The 18,706-nt window shown below is 41.3% G+C and overlaps 1 protein-coding gene across 2 annotated transcripts in view; it reads left to right on the forward strand.

The window, feature by feature from the left end:
• Nucleotides 1-3,217: 3,217 nt before the first annotated feature.
• The window catches only part of ppip5k1b (diphosphoinositol pentakisphosphate kinase 1b), a 70,185-nt gene continuing 54,696 nt past the window's right edge, over nucleotides 3,218-18,706 (forward strand). For both annotated transcript variants that reach the window (XM_053885573.1, XM_053885571.1), the window contains exons 1-3: nucleotides 3,218-3,369; nucleotides 11,376-11,856; nucleotides 15,102-15,297. In XM_053885573.1, coding sequence (XP_053741548.1) covers nucleotides 11,791-11,856; nucleotides 15,102-15,297 — 262 coding nt within the window. In that variant the 5' untranslated portion in view covers nucleotides 3,218-3,369; nucleotides 11,376-11,790. The remainder of the gene's footprint in view (nucleotides 3,370-11,375; nucleotides 11,857-15,101; nucleotides 15,298-18,706) is intronic.

Raw genomic sequence — 18,706 nt, forward strand, 5'->3', positions numbered from 1 at the left:
ACAGGGAACTAGACAAGTCAATCTGGCACACGTTGCTGGAGTCCAGGTGTTCTTGTACTCAGGTGATCAGGGGTTGATTGGCTCAAGCCGTGTGCCACAGGAACAGGAAGTAAGGAGGGAGAAAACAAAACAGGACTCAAGAGACCAAAATAAAAGCAGAATCATGACACATTCAGTGCATCAAGCTCTTGATGCCTTCAAAGTAGCTTCCCTCCTCACAATTTTCCATAAACACAAATCTCTCTTCCACATAAAACATTTTATCAGTCTTATTAAGTCAATTCCACCGATATTCAGTAGTATGATGTCGTCTGACATGTTAAGTCAAATCCACTCTCTGATGTGACACCAAGAAGTGTCTGGTATCTATACGTGAGTGTGTGAACTGCGAATGTCGTGATCTCTCATGATTCTGGTGGTTCTAGCTGGCTGTGTCCCCACTTTAAATCAGGTTTAATGAAAATGAATGAACCGTTGATGTGTTATAACAGTTCTTTTACTGAGGGAATGGGGTGTCTTCCTCTGACTATGGCTGAGTTACAGTCTCTGACCTAACTCTCCTCATGTCAAGGCACATACTAATGTCATCCTCTGCAGCTTTTTGGGCAACAGCTATGCGGTTCTCCCAAGTTAGAGGACTTTCAACTTTCTCTATTATTTCAATGTCCACAAACTTTTGAATTTTATTTTCCTCTTCTTTTCTCAGGTGAAATGGGACGCGTCTCAAGAGTTGATCCCATGAGGTTGCACTTGAAAAATCATTTGTTTTGTGTTTAGCTTACCAATGCCTGAGCTGAAAAAAGTGCCCTAACCTTTTCTCCTTTCTCCTTCCCTCCACGCATTTGTGAAGGTAGTGGTTGCTAGAGGGTACTCAAACGGTAGACTCGACCCTCCAGCCCAAAATGGAGATACTTCCTGTGATTCTGGTGAATCGGAATGTTGCAGTAAGCATTGGTCAAGTCGATGGAGGTCATCCAATCTGCCATCATGTCATTCAGTTGCCTAATGCTGAAGTAAAATTGAAGGGTGAGCCAAATGTATGAACTTTCCTGTTATATGGGAAGGTATGCGGCCAAGTATCTGTCTTTCTTCAGTGCATGGAAGGAGTAGACCAATAGCGAAGCCTCTCAAGAGGGCTACACACCTTACATTTGGTTGTATCAGGTTTTCTGGTTTACACAGTAAATATTTGTGTTGGATCTGGCAGAGAAACAACAAGGAGGAGAGAGATGTGGTTCCAGTTTCTGAACACAGTTGCCTTCTTCTATAGCACAGGCCATCCTCTCATTGGCTTCTCATATCCTGCCTCATGATACAAGCTGCACTATGTTTTTATTGATGGGCCGCCAGCCAGGTCATTTGTAATTTTTTATATTTTTTATAATAGCACAAAAAAGATACCCATGAAATCACATGAATCCAAATTATGTATTATAGTCTTACATCTTGATCACTAAATAACACACATCATCTGACACTTTTAAATCTGCCATCGTCAAAAATGTTGCATGATGCATGTAATTTAATAATGCCTATATATATTGTTATGAGGTCTGTTTCACTTTTGTAGGGTGCGTTAAAACACTTTGGATGAAACTTTTTTGTCTTGCATTCTTTCTTTGATGTTGCACCTTGTGTAAGGTGTCTCCATAGTGAATCGTGTAATCCAGGTTCCATTGTATTCTCATAATTGTGTCCCGTGTTGTTGTTGTGGTGTTGGCTGGCGAGCTGTCAAAATAGTGCTTTCATGTGGATGTCTCGCACGCGGATGGCAATTTACTTTATGCATGAAGTTTGCAAGTTGTCCCCGTGTGCCCTTGAGTTTTCTCCAGGTTCTCCGGTTTCCCCCCTACAGGTTAATTGGACACTCTGAAATTGCCCCTAGGTGTGTGTGTGCAATGGACTGGCGACCTGTCCAGGGTGTATTCCTACGTCTCGCCCAGTGACTGCTGGGATAGGCTCCAGCATTCCCCTCAACCCTGAACAGGACTAAGCGGTGCTTCATTGACGCTGCTATGTAATCGGTTTCCGTCTTTCCCATGGTGTCCCGCTGAATTTGTTGGCCATGTCAAAACCAGATGCATGAGGGTTTGGCAGAGGTCGCACATACACAATACTATAAATTGGTTAACACTGTTAATGGATTTTAATTAGTTAATTACGGCCATGTGAATTTCATAGATTAACTTTGAGAGCCCTAGTTTCTACACAACATGAGATTTCAATGCAGTCGACTGATGCATGGGAGTGCATTGCGATTGAGGGCCTTACTGCAGGAGCCACTGCAAAATGAAAACGTGGGAAAACCCTGAAGCAGGTAGTCACACACAGTGGCACATTACCAGTACTGGGGGTCTGGGGATTGTGTGTTGGACATGCAGCTTTGCAGCACGGGGGCACTGAAGGGCACAGTCCTGCCATCGTCGTCAGTCTTATTAAGGATGGAGACTACAAAATGTAATCTATCAATGGAAGATGAACAATAGGGAGGAGTTAATGAATGAGTTTCACACAATCGGAAATTTTCTGAAGGCGACTAATGGACAAGGCAGTTCAATGCCACAGTCAAAAAGATTAGTGATTCACTCACACTCCTAAAGTGCTCAGCAATTGTGCTCTCACTGTATTTAGCAGTCTACACTCAAGTTTATGTACAGGACTGGATGAATAAACACACACACACACACACACACACACACACACACACACACACACACACACACACACACACACACATATATATATATATAGGATAAGCAAGACACTATCCGCGTAAGAACTGCGTGACATTGTGGGGACTTTTGGCTGGTACCCATGAGGTTAAGCCTCATTTTGAGGGTTAGGAGCTTGGTTATTACAATTGGGATTTAGTTTGGTTAAGCGTAAAGGTTAACTTTACCCATTTGTTTTCGGTGGTTAGGTTTAGGGCGAGGGACTGGGGAAAGCATTACGTTAATGTACGTCAATGAAACTCCTCACTAAACTAGGAAGACAAAGATGTTTGTGTGTGTGTGTGGTTAAATTCGCTAGAAATAGCAACAAAAAACGTGTCTAATTCATAATACATCAAATCGAAATAAACTGTTCGTTTATCACTGACAGAAATGAATGAGGGAACAGTTTTGTTCCTAAGCTCTGCACTGTGGCTTTATCTCCACTAGATGTAAGTAATGTTCCGTTGAACGCAGATACCATTTGACACACGCTACGACGACACCGAGTAGGAGGAAGTTCCTAGTGACGCCAGCTCATGTATGACCGGACGCGAACTTTAGCTTCTAGCTTACTGTCAACTCCAAGACTTCTTTGGCTTTCCTCTGATTGAGCAAGAAAGAAAGACTCGTTCTTTGTGGCACCTCATTCCGTACGGTGAGTACTTGAAATGCTCAACTTCCTCTGACCTGCTCTTCGTTTGATGACTTTCGTTGTTGGTGGTCATTGAAAGTCAAATGCCACTTTTGTCTGGCCCAAGGGTTTATGTTATTTGCCCGCTGTGTGGGGCGTGATTGGGGACAGGGTGAATTTCACAACGGTCGTGTGGAGTTGACTTTTCTGGTTTACGAGGGCGTCTATTCATGCCAATCAAAGTTGACACTCGATGAAACGCATGCGGGACTAAAGCTTTATCACTAGGAATCCAATGAGCACGCCCCCCTTAAGTTAGTGTCGCGCCGTCACATTTTGTTGTGTGGTTTACAAAGGGAATGGTGGTAAGTCATATTAATGAAATACGGGTTTCCGTACAAATACGTGTTTGCCATAGAAGCATCAAAGTAGCTGTGCGAAAGAATATTAGATCCAGCGAGAGGCTGAAGCGGCTGCAAGACCGACGGACCCAGATAATAAAACTGCACGTTTCAGAATGAAGCAAATGGGAAAAGTTATGACATTTACTGAATTGGTGACTACAAACCATTATCTTTTAGTGGTGAGTAAATAAGTCTGTGAGATGCATCTCCTTCACTTGTTTCTTATGGGATTCTTCCATAAAAAGCTTGCTAAAACCTCCACGTTCCTCTCCACCTTCATGAAATGTTACGTACTATCTGTTTGTTTCAATGTTTCCACTTTGTTTAAATACAATTGATCACGTGAGAGTACATCTCCAATAAGAGATTGTCGTTTCTGATGGCCTGGCAGCTCTCGTTAAAGCCGTGGTGGTGCGCCACCATTCTTGCAGCGCTCTAGAATAATAAAGACGACGGTACAGCTTTTTTCTGGCTTTATTACATCATGACTCAGCGTGTTTCAATAAGGAGAACATACAGCCACCAGAGCATGACCATCAAAACATCCATTCACATTTTTATTTCGAGTTGACTGTGGACAGAGACGTCAGTAAACTATTCTTCATCAATAAGTGACAGAGTTTTTAAGTGATAGGTTACGTTAGCTCTGTTAGCTCACAGACAGTCTTTGGCGTTGTGGGTCTGACAAAGACCACACCATTGTTCTAACATGAAGGAGCGTGGTCAAGTTAGAGGCGCATTTGACCGGCCACTTTGCTGTGAATGTGAGTGGGAAGATGAGCACTGCCGACAGTTGTCATCATATCAGCCACCTCTATCTCTGGATAAATTAGATGAAGTTGGATAATTTATCATGACACACCTGACAGTGTCTGGCGCACCGGTTAAAAAACACTGCTCTTAACTGTTATCCAACTGTGATTTTTTTTATTTTTTAGTTTTTTTTTATTGTACTGTCTAGCATTGCTGGAAATTAGAAATACAAATTAGATTATTAAGAAAGAGATGCTGTCATTAATGTGTTTTCATGGGCCATCATCAATGTGTCAGCCGACCCGGAAGTCGCCATGTTGGAGATACTCTTGTAAACACACTGCATTGGATGTGAATAGAGAGCCCCAGAGAATTGCCCACAACAACAGTAAAACTCATTGAAACAAGTTGGGAACACGATGGCATACAGGGAAGGACTTGATCAACTTGACTTGTACGGGGTGGCTCTGTGGTTTTCGATGAACGACGACCAGGACAGTCTGCTGTAAGTTCCATACCCTGATATCGCTTCCTGTTTTTCGCCAAGTCCATACACCTAGCAGAGGACCTGAAATGTTATTAAAGTTTGGAGGCCTCTAACCATATGGTGTGTAGATAGGTGAATAGTTGTATTATCATCATTGTGTCATTAACAACATTTGTGTTGTGAAGGCTATAGTCACAGAGTGACATCTTTTATCAGCCAAACATTAAATGTTGAATATCATTGCGATAACCAAGGTGTAGCCAGTTAGATCTACACGAGTCAGAATTCACAGTCTACATATCTGTATACATAAGTTGTTGATGATATCAGGATATGCTACTGACAGCAGACTGTCTGGGTCGTCATTCATCCAAGACGATGGAACCATGGCTTATGGGTCTGCATCACCAATAAAGCACAACTTTTAAATATATTGCACCAATTTGTGTCCTTCCTTTTACGCCATTGCATTTTGCATTTCTGTTATTTTTCACATCCATGACCACATCTATCTCCAACATGGCGGCTTCCGGGCCACCTTGATGACGGGCCATGAAAACCCTTCCATTGCTGGCACGTGCATTGATAAAAATACAATCAAATCAATGAAATAGTCAACTTTACGACAGCTTGCTATTACAGTCATTTGTCAATGGCTCCGCCAATATTCTTAAACTACCTAATGCTGCTTTAAGTCAGTCGAACACATGGTGTGTGGAGGGGAATGTAGGTCAGAGTACAGTTCTCACAAGCACTCATAAATGCCACATCACATATCAAAATATATTTGGACGAAATTGATTAAAAAAGTTTAGGGAAAAAAAGGGCTGAGTACCAATCCAAACTTTTCAATACGAGTACCAAAACCCATACCTTGACCTCAATACTGGTTCCTAAACAGTGTGTTTTTCAATGCTTATTTTATAATGGATATGTCCCGATACCAGCATTGGTACTGGTATCGGGACATTACTCGTACTGTTGAAGTACTTGCTCATGACAGCAACCGATACCTACTGTGGTGTCAACGCTCACACTAATTAGGGTGGTCGGAGGCTTTTGTGCCATATTTGTTCTTTCACTTGGAACTTAAATAGTACCTGATGCACAGCGGTCTGTGTGTCGGTCCAACACTCTGTCAGCTCTTCTATTTTGGTGCGAGCACCATGTGGCACCAAGCACCACTAAGAAAGGAACTCGGCCAGGAGAAGTGCTACGATTCTAGGAAAAATGTCATCATAAAACTATGTGTAGTCGATATTTGCATTTTACTCCTCTCAGCCCAAACATGATCTGCAGCGTTGCGCTGTGCGACACCTGACACCAAAGCAGAACGTGCTAGAGTTTAGAATCGCAGTTTTAATTGTACTCTTACCACAACAAACAGAACAGTTCAAACTGTTAATTTGATTAGATCCTCCAGTGCGTCTGCACCATTGAGATTGCACTTCAATCAGCTGATTTGTGACCCACTTCAGCTGCTGCGAGAGAGATTTATTTTCATGACCGTAGTTTTAAATGTGTTTCTTTCAAGAAAACAATAATGGCATTAATAGTTACAGATACTCTTACTTGATGATATGTACACGATATACCACCAAAAACATTCTCCATGATGACAATTCTGTCAAAGTATTAGTGAAATCTTCAATACGGCAATGAAATACAACCATTTTAGGAGAGAGACAAAGGACTGAGAATTTGTATAATGATTTCGAGAAAATAGAATATGACTAAATGATTATTTATTCACATTATTTCTAATATTTCTAAGAACAGGAAATGTGTCCAAACGGCTCCATAGTTAAAATTAACTGTCAAGAGACATGAGATACAGCAGACAGACAGCTTAATTTAACCCCTGAATAAAACTGGCAGAGCAGTCTGTCAGACACTACCGGGTTCTTAGAGAGACATTGAATTTCTCATCTCTACGCTTGGTTAACTATAATATTTAAACGTAAACAAATAATGATGTTGGAGACAAAAGCATAGAACAGTATCAAGAGAGAAAATGTACTCTCTGATGGTGTGGATGAAGATTTCACACAGAGACACATGGCTGCCAAGTCTGATAACAAAGACAGAGTGTTCTTCACATTCCAGCTTAAGGTGACTGGATTCACTGAGGTTGGTGTAGATGGCACGCCTTTGTAGTACCGCTATAGCGCAACCTCAGCATTCTCTGTGATGGTGAGAATGGCCTCCTGTCTTGTTTTAATTGCCTTGTCCTTGTCAGCAAATGGGGCTGAGAGCTTTGGTTTCTACAAAAAACACAATAAGGGTAGCTGGGCAGTTAGTTTTGCTCTTAAACAAAATGGGGAAAATCGGATGTCTTTGCATATTTTTTTTTTATCTTAACTAGTGTTGCCAATGCAGCTGTACATTCTTTATCAGAAAAGTCATTGTCGACATGGTCTTCAGCTGTCGCTTCAAACTCCTGATCCATCTGCTCAGCTTGGGTTCTTACTCCTTTATTCGATATTCAATTTCAAGATTATAGGAGTCATATAAAATGATGTACTGTGCAACAGGTATGTGACATTAGATTATTTATTAACAAACATAATAATTAGCACCTTTTTTGAGGTGGTACATATCAGCTCGTTCTCTAGTCTGGTCCACACTTCTTCATCTGCCACTTTGGTTTTGAAACTTGGGCCTAAGGCAGTCCCCCCTTCCTATAAATACATGATTTCCTCATCCTGCAGAAAAGAAATTCAAAGAACAGTTGTCACGTTTCTGACCATACCCAATGAAAACAGCTTAATAATATCGGGTCGTATTTGTACTTCATACTTGTATCATACAAATTGTTGTGAGAGGTCTCTACAGATCTTGTCTGGGTCTTAGGCAGTAATTGGGAAGTGATGCTTGAGTTTATCCAAGACTTCTTGGAAATTGCTAAGATACAAGGTACTACATCAAAAGCTTTGAATTACAATCTAGTTACTGAATTATATCACCACCTAAACAATCAAAATCAAGTTGAATCATGAAACCATAGAAGATCTATCCCTGTGACAAGCCTCTCAATTCCTTTTTTGACCTGGACCAGCAACAACCAGCAACAAGCCCTGACAAGGCCTCCTCTCAGCCCAAAGATCTCTCCCCCTAGAGAAGGACAGTTATAGGTTTACACAGGTCTACGACAGGTTTGTAATTCATTTTGTGATGTAAACCCTGATGAGTATTATAGGATATAAAGGAATAAAATATGTTGGTAAAATATATGTGTGGGATGCAAATAACCGGGTCAGTGGAACTGTGTGCTGTATTAATGCCTTCTTTAGTTTGGCTATTATTATTGTCTGCAGTTCAACAGATACCATACTTGTGCATTTTCTGCTGTGCAGACAGTGCTAGTGCACCCGCGTCTTATATTTTTATTCATAAATTTCGTGGGTGCAGCTAATGTTTTGGTGCAGTCTATAGTCCGGAAAATATGGTATTTAAAATATAGTATGTTGAAAGTAAATAGTAATGATGGTAATGAGTACCGCATCCGTTTCAGTTCAGTAAAATAATTATACTGGGTACACTTGTATAAACTTTTTGCTCCGGGGAGGCTGGTTGGTGACATTTTATTGATTCATGAAGGAGTGGTACTGTACATGTCTTGGACTTTGTGCATAAACTCAATCGGATGCTGATAACCAGAGATGCAATTGGGACATGAATAATAAGATAACATTAGGACATTGTCAGTTGAAACAGAGAACAGGATAAAATTGTTGTTGTTCACACTGTGACTCACAAATATTAAGTAATTCAATGAAAGTACATATCTTCAAGTACATGTCTCTCATCAAACCTGCTAAATTCAAACAAAACCACATCACAGAAAAACTATGTTACATTTACACCCATAGTCTGTCTTCTACCACCATTCACCCACTCCCATTAAACAGTTGTGTTTGGATCATTACTGTTATGTACTTCAAATACCCATAGCAAAATTAGTAAACTTGAATTTAATTTTATTACGCACAATTGAAAGTACAAAGTACAAGTATACGTATATTTTAGTGTGATTTTTAAGTACCGTATTTTCCAGACTATAAGCCGCTACTTTTTACTCACGGTCTGAACCCTACAGCTTATACGACGATGCGACTAATATATGGATTTTTACTAGGTATGCTCCAATCGATTGGCCACCGATTATGAAAGGCTGATCTCGGCATGATCGGTGAATGGCGGTCACTGCCTGTCATTGCCGATCACAAAATGCGATCATATGTGACAGCCGGCACTCTGATGAAGCACCGCCTGCGATTTGTGATGCGTCCGCTCCTCCCTCCCTCCCAGTGACTCACCGCTCACTTGGCAACAGCATGTCTACTGCTGAGATTTTTTTCAGTCTGTCATGTAAAGTTTGCATCCTGTAGCACATGCACGTTAAAAGGCGTCAACACCATGAATTTAATACAATGTTTAAAACACAAGTACTTGACGGAGCTCAGAGAGTTTTACAGTGCTCATGAAGGTGAAACTGCAGGAACCAGCGGTCACTCACAGACGCTCGCCGGTCTGAGCAAGATACGCCCATGTTGAGCTCAAGCGTTCTGCCCACTATATAAAACTGGCATGAAACATAAGGAGGAAAACAAAAATAGAATTAATCTTCACTCATCGTCACTAACTGTATACTTGGGGAGAGCCATTTACATCAGTAAAATGATAATTCAGAAATGCTATCATAGTAACGTAACATACTGTCTTTATGGCACCATCCTGTGGTAACTCTTTATAACTTTTTTATTCTGAGCCTCTCATTCATTCACTTCAAATGAAGCAAATACAGTGTACTCGGAAAGAGAGATCAGTAAAGTTAGCAAGTAAGAGTTCAATTCTAATGTGTAAAAATGGGCAAATCCACAAATATTACATATATTAATATGGTACTGCGCCTCTGTAGTTCACGATAGACTGGCCTTTAATATGATCATATTATCATATCATATAATGAATCCCTTTATAGGTGCAGAATATGCAATGAAAAAGTCCAGGGCTGCATTCTTGTTTCTTTGGGCTCAAACCCAATTTCCAAATTGTTATGCGTCTCTATTTAGACAGAATCACATTGTGTATATGTATTGCAAACAAAAACAATCATCATTTCTTCAAAGACTTGATTTACTCAATACATCAGAGTTTTAAAAGATGGATACACCTTTTCATCATGAAGACATCATTTATTCTGACGAATATGTCTTTTGTAGTGTGTTACTGTGTCGTTTCCTTCTCTTTCGTCAGCTTCACAGCAGCGCAGCTGGATCCCATTCTGCTGATCAGACTCCACTGATTTCCACACCTGGGTTCCAGTCTGCGCGGCCAAATGGTGGCTTTGCGTCCTCACTGCCCTCAAGTGTATTTCCTGTTCCGTGTTCTGGTGTTGCCGCCCTGGGTTCAGCGTTCCTGTTTGTCTTTTTGTGTTCTCACGTAATTGTGTTCTCAATAAATCTTGTTAAATCTACCTGAATCTCCTGAGTCTTCTGTCAGCCTGCAACAATTCAGCAACTGGGTCAGATCCCATAGATGGCCATGACAGATATAATATAATACGATAAGGTAATCTGTTAAAAGCATATTCCAAGGTCCCGATTAAAGAATTCTCTACTACTTCCATTGTTGTGGAACACTTCACTGAAGTTTTGTGGCCTGTTTGAGATGCAAGTGCAACGGTTGATGGGCATGTTAGTTGCAGATGGGCTGAGCTCAACATTGAGTCACTTAAGTGGGCAGGACCCTTGAGCTTATTTACCATTAAAGCGCTCAAATTGTGCTGTTTCGGTCTGCGTGTCTCCAGCTCTGCCAACAGAGACGATCTAGTGGAGAGTGAAAACCGCACATTTTGAACACTTTAAAAGGTAAATAAAATGTGAGGAGTTCATGATTCAAGTCCAGAACATTGCCAAGATTGTTTCATGAGTCAGTCTTGCTGCTGGACCCCGTTTTCAGAACTAGAACTAGATGATCTCTAGAAGTGATCCTCATGCATTCTCTGCGGTGCAGACAGCACTAGTGCACCCACGTCTTACATTTTTCTTCTTAAATTTTGTGGGTGCGGCTAATATTTTGGTGCAGTCTATAGTCCGCAAAATACGGTATTTAAAATATAGTATGTTGAAAGTAAATAGTAATGATGGTAATGAGTACTGCATCCGGTTCAGTATAAAATAATTATACTGGGTACACTTGAATAAACTTTTTGCTCCGGGGAGGCCGTTGGTGATATGTTATTGATTCATGAAGGAGTGGTACTGTGCATGTCTTGGACTTTGTGCATAAACTCAATCGGATGCTGATAACCAGAGATGCAATTTGAACATTTCCACATTTCCAAAGTAATGATCAGTAATCTTGATCTTTTGTCTTTTCAGGGAAAACTATTGGTGATTGAATGAGCAGTGCCAGTCAGGACTATCAACATCAATGGACTTCATTGCTAATGAAGCCACAGGATGTCCAATGAGGATTTATTTGATTGTTTTTTTTTCCTTTTTACATACATTTTTACATTTGTTTTTCTCACTCACGTGTAGCCCTTATCTGCCAGCTCAGATAGTCCACCTCACCTCTGATTAGCATAACCACAAGACACAACACTCAGGTGTCCTCGGCTGCAGTGTTACAGTACATGCATGTTCCTTTAGGAGCCCACATGTCTTGCTGTGTTTTATGATGTATGAGTAGGAGGATCACAAGCAGGACCTGGAAAAAGGTAATAAATAGGCTCAGAGAGACGTTCAACACGTTGTTTGGAGTTGTAATGGTGGCCGTTGTTACCACGATCAAATGGACTTGGATGTGAAGAGAACGATGTTTCGAGAAGAAGACATGGAGGATGACGATGACGAGTCGGTAAGGGACAATAGGATCATGTCTTGTTTCATGAGTTGTTTTTATACTACTGTTTGTTTCCCAAAATGATCACAGATGTTATTCATTTGAGTTTTGGGAAAGGAAAAGAACATTTGTTCTGCGATAACTCTATTTAACACAACTGAGCAATATAGATTCAAGTGATGTGGCCCAATCCATTTTAGGTTGATGGAGGATCTGTGTCAACTTAATTGAATCTGTCTGATTTGAATGATTATTGAGGTCCTGAATATCTCTGCCACTAACGATTACTCACTGTCTACTAATCTTATCAATTATTTTTTTGATTAGTCGACCAATTGCTATTGTTTAACACCTATTTTGAATTTTTGTTCAACTTTAAGTTGTTTAAATGATCTCTCCTGTTAAAGTGGCACGGTTGCATTCAGGCAGCATTTTTTAAACAAATGTACAGTATTTAATTAATGACACAATCCAGATTTTATCTCCATATTATCGCCTCTGAGTCCCGTTTTTGAAACTGCTTAATTAATCCATTTCTTAATGATTCTCAATGGGGCAAAGGGGAGAAGGGAGAGAAGCTGGTCAATTAGTATCAATAGATTGGCGTATCGTATAGATTTTACAAATTCCATTTATGATACTACCAAACCAAAACCAATTCGTATCCATTTTCACTTTCTAAAAATGTCCAATCAGGTTGTATACAATACAAAAACACATTTTTTTCCTTGAACCGTTAACTGTATTATTATATATTATATTGAAACCTGCAAAAGTGTCCTTTAGAGGACGGATTTAACATCAGTGAAATGAGCATACATTCAAAGTCAAACCTACTGGCCTGAAAAACTGAGGTCATTATTGGTCCTTGTAGTGTAAGCACATCAATGTAAATATATCTCATTCGATATATCTGATCATCATGCTTAAAAGGTCTGAGGTTGAACAAGAACATAAAACATGATCAAAAATGAGGAGTTCAGTGTAGCCCCTAGTTTGATTCTGGTTATTACTGGTGCAGGAGACTACATGCTTCATGAGGGGATAGACATTGATGTAAAAACAAGCACTGTAATAGCACTGATGTGACATGTGTGACGTTATTAGAAACAAACCAATCTCCTCTGACAGGGGGTTAGCACCATCGTAACTGTTAGCTCGATGGTGTCCAGCGTCACTGATCAAACACAGAACACTCTTTCATCACTGTAACATGGTGTCGAAGGACTTTGGTCTTCCTAAAGGCAATAATCTTTGCAAACAAAATGTAGCTACACTACACGATCCATCGCCGCTCGGAACTCCTATGTCACAGTGAGGAGCTGTGGCCATAGGCAGTGCCGACTCTGACTCTACGTCACAGTGACGTAGAGTTGGCAGTGAGCAGTGAGTCAGGGGCTTTCCACACTGTGGGTTCTGTCTGGGGTGGCCTGAGTCTGATTCGCCCCCTGCTGTGCAGCGTCACTCCGCTGCGCCTCAGGCGCTGTCCCTTTTTTTTTCTCCTTAGCTGGCAGTGCTCTGCCCACGACAAAGCACGTCTCAAGGATGTCATCATCAGCCACGCGATAACCTATTTAGCACCACCGGCTTGACCTCCTTATTTCTCAGTCACTTCTTAACATTACGAGTCACCCTCATCTCAGATATGAACTGATGACGGACCTCCGCCACGGCTGTTACAGAATGTGGCTTTTCACAGCCCAAACTAAACATGACAGTGTGTTATGTTAATTTTATAAGAAAATAGCAGAAACAAGCTGCGTGATACGGAGCATCTTGATTGATCCACACTGCTCTCACAACACGTTGAACACAGTGAGAGATTACTGACGATCAAGAAGATATTAATCTGAAGAATAGATGCAAATGATCAATGAATAGTCTGGTGATTTTCAGTAACTTGCGAAAAATCAGCGACTTTCCTCTTCGCTGTCCTCATGCAGAGAGCTCCACTGCAGCGAAACCATAGCAGTGAAAACAGTTCCTGTAGAGCACAGCATTATTCATTTAAGTAAATCAAGTCTGTCAATAAAATCAGATGTTTATCTGGCTAATAAAGGCGGAAACACGTGAGTTATCAAACATCCGCACACATCCCGAGTCCCAGACCGATGCGCTCCCATTCCGGAGCGCTATTTTCCTGCAGTTCCCAGCTGCACACCTCAGTGTTCTGCGAACGATGTTGTCAGGCCAGACAGCGACCAGACCCTTTACTGGCCGGCATTTATCATGTTTGTTTGCAGTCATGATGTGCACGTAGTTTCAGGCGTCTAGCGCTGAGTCGCCTGAGGCAAGAAGCTCACCACCCGCTCAGAGTTTCCCGAGACGAAGTGCAGGTCTCCAGCCGGGATCAAGTCCGTGGCCAAAACCTGACTCGCTTATGTTCACATCTCGAGCTTCTGAGCCGAAAGAGCTTTGTCTCAAGACAGAACCTGTGGTATGAAAGTGCTCTAAAAGTCAGACGTCAGTCATGAACCAAAATTAACATATCTTAATTATTCAGGAGGATTGGACAGTGTCCAACAGATTTTAAATAGGAACCAGTTCTCAATGACCACAGTGCGTCATGAATCATTGAATGTCCTGTGCGTTTACATAAACAATAACACAATGCACAAACTTTGTCATCAGCAATTTTTTTTTGTTGTTGACATCATTGTCGACTCATCGTTGCAGCCATAAACATGATTCTATAAGATGTTGGTTATCCATTATAAATAGTATATACATATATATTGTTATATTTATTTATATCCATATAAATAATGATCAGAGGTTACTCATTTTCCATTTGTCAACAGAAGCCATAAACCCCAACCATTTACCGTGTCAATACTTATGTGGAGGAAGAGAGAGTGGTCCACATGCTGACTCATCTCTTGGGTTCTGCTGTCATTCACCTGTTGAGCTGATTGAAACACCGTTACCACTGAACCAACCTAATTAGGCAGTCGTAAACAGCAGTGACCAGGGTTTTGAACTGATTAGTCGTCAGACACTGATTAATGAGGCTAGGTGCTCTTGATAGGATGGAACGAAAGCCTGGAACCTTATTGTCAAAATGCAAATAACAGCTGAGTAATATATATTTTTAAACATGTTTTGCTACTCATCGGCCAGAAGGATTAAATACACACCCTTTTGTCTGAACTTGACTGGAGGCTGGGATCTTTTAAAACATCATTGTCACCCAGGTCAGGATTAAGATTGTCTTCATCATGCATTGTGTGTCTGTTAATGGTGTTCTTTGTCTATACCAGCCTTTGGAGCGACAGATTGTGGTCGGCATATGCTCTATGATGAAGAAGTCAAAATCAAAGCCCATGACTGAGATCTTGGAGCGACTCTGTAAGTTTGACTACATTGAAGTGGTCATCTTCCCTGAAGAGGTGATCCTCGAGGAGCCTGTCCAGAACTGGCCCCTCTGTGACTGCTTGATATCCTTCCATTCCAAAGGTACGACCTCCTAAACTGAATTTCATAACAGACTTACTGATCCTGCCGTCACTTTCTGCTTACAGTGGATTTTTGGTTTGATCAAGTCTAAGGGAAAATATTGTAATTTTCCCTTCAGTAGTGATTTCTTACTACTGAATTAGAAGTTGCTTTATTAAGTATTTATTAAGCTGAATTTATGACCAATGTGTGTGCTGCATCCTCCGTGCCAGAAGTTGAGCAGAGCTTGTGCGGTTTTCCTTTTAACCTGGTCACACAAAGAATGACACGTGACACATTATGTGTCATGTTTTCCAACCAGTTCCAGAACCTGGCTTGGCCTGGGTCTCTGAGTTTATGGAATGATGAATTGCCAATGATCACAATTGTTATTTCAAATATAATTTTTGCAGTGACCTACTACTAGTATGACTCTACCCCATGATTTCCTGGACATATAACTAATAAATTGTGAATCGATTGTGTTTAGAATGTGATTATTTTCAAACGTAACATTAATAGGTTTCCATCTGAATGTTTCAACATTTTTTGTGAATTTAGTGAAAATGCGCAATAAAAGTGACTGTATGAGCATTACCATTTATTTTTATTTTGCGATGTGCGTCATGAGGTGATGTTATCGGAGAACATGTCTCTGCAACAAAACAAACAATGCACTTAGCTGTTTCCCATCCAGAATAGCATTAGGCTACACCCACACAGAGCCACACATTTTCCTATCCGATCAAGCGTTCTGTAAAAATGAAGGTTTTTCTGCCGTCCACACGGAGGCCGTCAAAGGGCAGTGATGACTTTCAATACCATCACTAAGGAGGAGAGCCACGAAAGAGGTAATAAATAGCAACTGACATTTAAGGTCATTCAGTGAAGAGAGCTTCAGCACGTCTCCCGTGAGCCTCCACCTCAAACATTCCCGCCATGCTTGATTCTATGAGCTATGTTTTTGTTATAGTTTTTTCCCCCTCTCCTTGTCCCAGTTGATCCCTTCAATTTTCAAGAGTAGGCTGACAGATTAAAACTATAAACTTTTGAGTTTTTTTCAAGAGGCAGGTACGTTCATATGCTAATTTGTTTGGATGTGTATTGTGTGACATGAGGTTCATTTACGATTCCAAAAGGGTTGTGTGCTGCTCGGCCTAAGAATCATGAGGTCACACCAACTCGAGGACACTTTTTTTTAGTTTCCCGAGAGGCCCTTGTTCGTGACCAGATAAAGGATAAATAGATGCTGTGAATTTGGTCAAGTTGCTGTTGAGATGATTGTTTCTACAAGAAATAAGACCAGGGAAGCTGAGTAGTGTGATTCCTCTGTAGTTGGAACACTCCGGTTCCACTTTTCATATAGGAGAACCACCACACCATTGGCACTGTGGAGCTTTTTGATTACCACAGCCCAAGAAATCAATGGCCAATTACATCTTCAGTTGAAGTCAACAGTGTCCCATCCCTACTGTAAACAGCTTGGATATTATGCTTTCTCTGCCTTCTGAGATGCTTAACCGTTTTCCAGAAGCGCCTTGGTGCCAACCTAAATTCTTCCTCCATGGATTCACCAAACTCCTCCCACACCGTTTAGCCTTGGAAATAGCCAAAGCAGCAGCCCTTCAGGCCAACTGGTACCTTGCAATTGCTTCAGGAGTCACTGGTGACTTGTGGTGGCTTTGAACACCGACCACTCGTGTTCGATGTCCCCAACCTCCACAGGGATGCAGGAGAAAGCTTCCCAGAGGTGTGAGTTGAAAACCCCTCTTACAGTTTTGTCCTCCAGATGTTCCCAGTTCACCCTCAATACTCATTTGGTTTTACATGGTCGGTTCAGAGGCTTCCCCTGCCATCGTAGCCAACTCACCACCAGATGGAGATCAGTTCTGCCCCTCTCTTCACCCCTGTGTCCAGAACATACAACCTCAAGTCAGATGATTCGATTACGAAATTGATCATTGGCCTACAACCTAGGGAGCTCTTATACCAAGCACACTTATGAGCTTTGCGATGTAATTGTGATGGTGTTCGTGATGGACAAACCATGACTAGCACAGTCCAATAACAAACCATTTACGTTCAGATCAGGCAGACCGTTCTTCCCAATCACGCCTCTCAGCCATTTAGGTTCAGATCAGGCAGACCGTTCCTCCTAATCACGCCTCTCCAACTTTCTCCATCACATGTGCGTTGAAGTCTCCCAGGAGGACAAAGAATCCCCCGGCGGGGCCCCACACGGGACCAGGTGTGGACCGGGGCTCACATTCAATATCATATTAGAAGCAAAGAAGTTGAACAGACCACCATGCCATCCTCATACCTGCCCTGCCAAGCCCTTAAGCTGGTCGTGAGTGCCTGATGGTCAGGTCTAAGGACCTTTCCCAATTCTCACTCTTAACACAAGTGTTTGTGTTTATTACACCTCTCATATGCTTACAAATAAGTGTAGGCTATAAATAAAATTTTAATTATATAAGGTCGTTGGGCTGCACACTTGACACACTGCTTTATTTAGGAGTTAAATTGAGCCGTCTGTGCTGTAGCTCATCTCTCTTCACAGTTTACTTTTGTTATGGACCAGTTTCAACACATTTCGTAGATGTTATTGAAGAAATATTCGAAATAATAGAATATGAGTAAATGATCATTTATTCACATTTTCTCAAAATCATACAAACTTTCAGTCCTTTGTGTTGTGTGATGGAAAACGTCACAGTTCTCCCTCCATTGCCTTATTGAAGATTTCTCTAATACTTTGACCGCTTTAGAATATGTTGGTTCCTAACTTATGTCGGGTAGTAGCATTAGTGCTGCCTTTGAGAGTGTGTCTGTAAACAGTGAACCCTAATCAGTGACGCAGAAGAGGATGCCGCCAACAAAACCGGAGCGGTTGTCCGTCCAATATCCACCTATTTTCACCACGTTGTTTCAGCAGCGGCAGACCTGCTTGTGTTGATATGAACCAAGGCAGACAACCGCGTCAGAAAACCTATTAGGTTTTCCACGGTTTAACACGGATCCAGAGACTGAGTCTACCAGTGACATTATCAAAGGTTCCCTGTATTAAAAATAAGTTACGGTCGTGACCCTAAGTCCACCACACTCTCCAAATGTGTCGCATGCCAATGTCGGCTGTCGAACACCGCTGAGCAGGAGAGTGTGCCGTGCCCTCGCAGCCTTGTCATGTTGATGTATGCAGGTCCAATTCAGCGACTGAACCACGTGTTTATCGGATTTATCGTGAGATGCAGAATTGTCATTGTGGATATTGTGTTTGGGCGGTATATTGTGTACAATTAGTTATCGCCCATCCCTAGCGGGCATGAAAGATGGAGGTGAGACGTTTGTTTAATTGTTATTTCATTGTATAATATTTCATGACAGACTATGTCAGGTCATGAACTCTGATGCTGTTTTGTTTGTTTTA

This window comes from Synchiropus splendidus, chromosome 14 (assembly GCF_027744825.2).
Source record: "Synchiropus splendidus isolate RoL2022-P1 chromosome 14, RoL_Sspl_1.0, whole genome shotgun sequence".
Classification (NCBI taxonomy): domain Eukaryota; kingdom Metazoa; phylum Chordata; class Actinopteri; order Syngnathiformes; family Callionymidae; genus Synchiropus; species Synchiropus splendidus.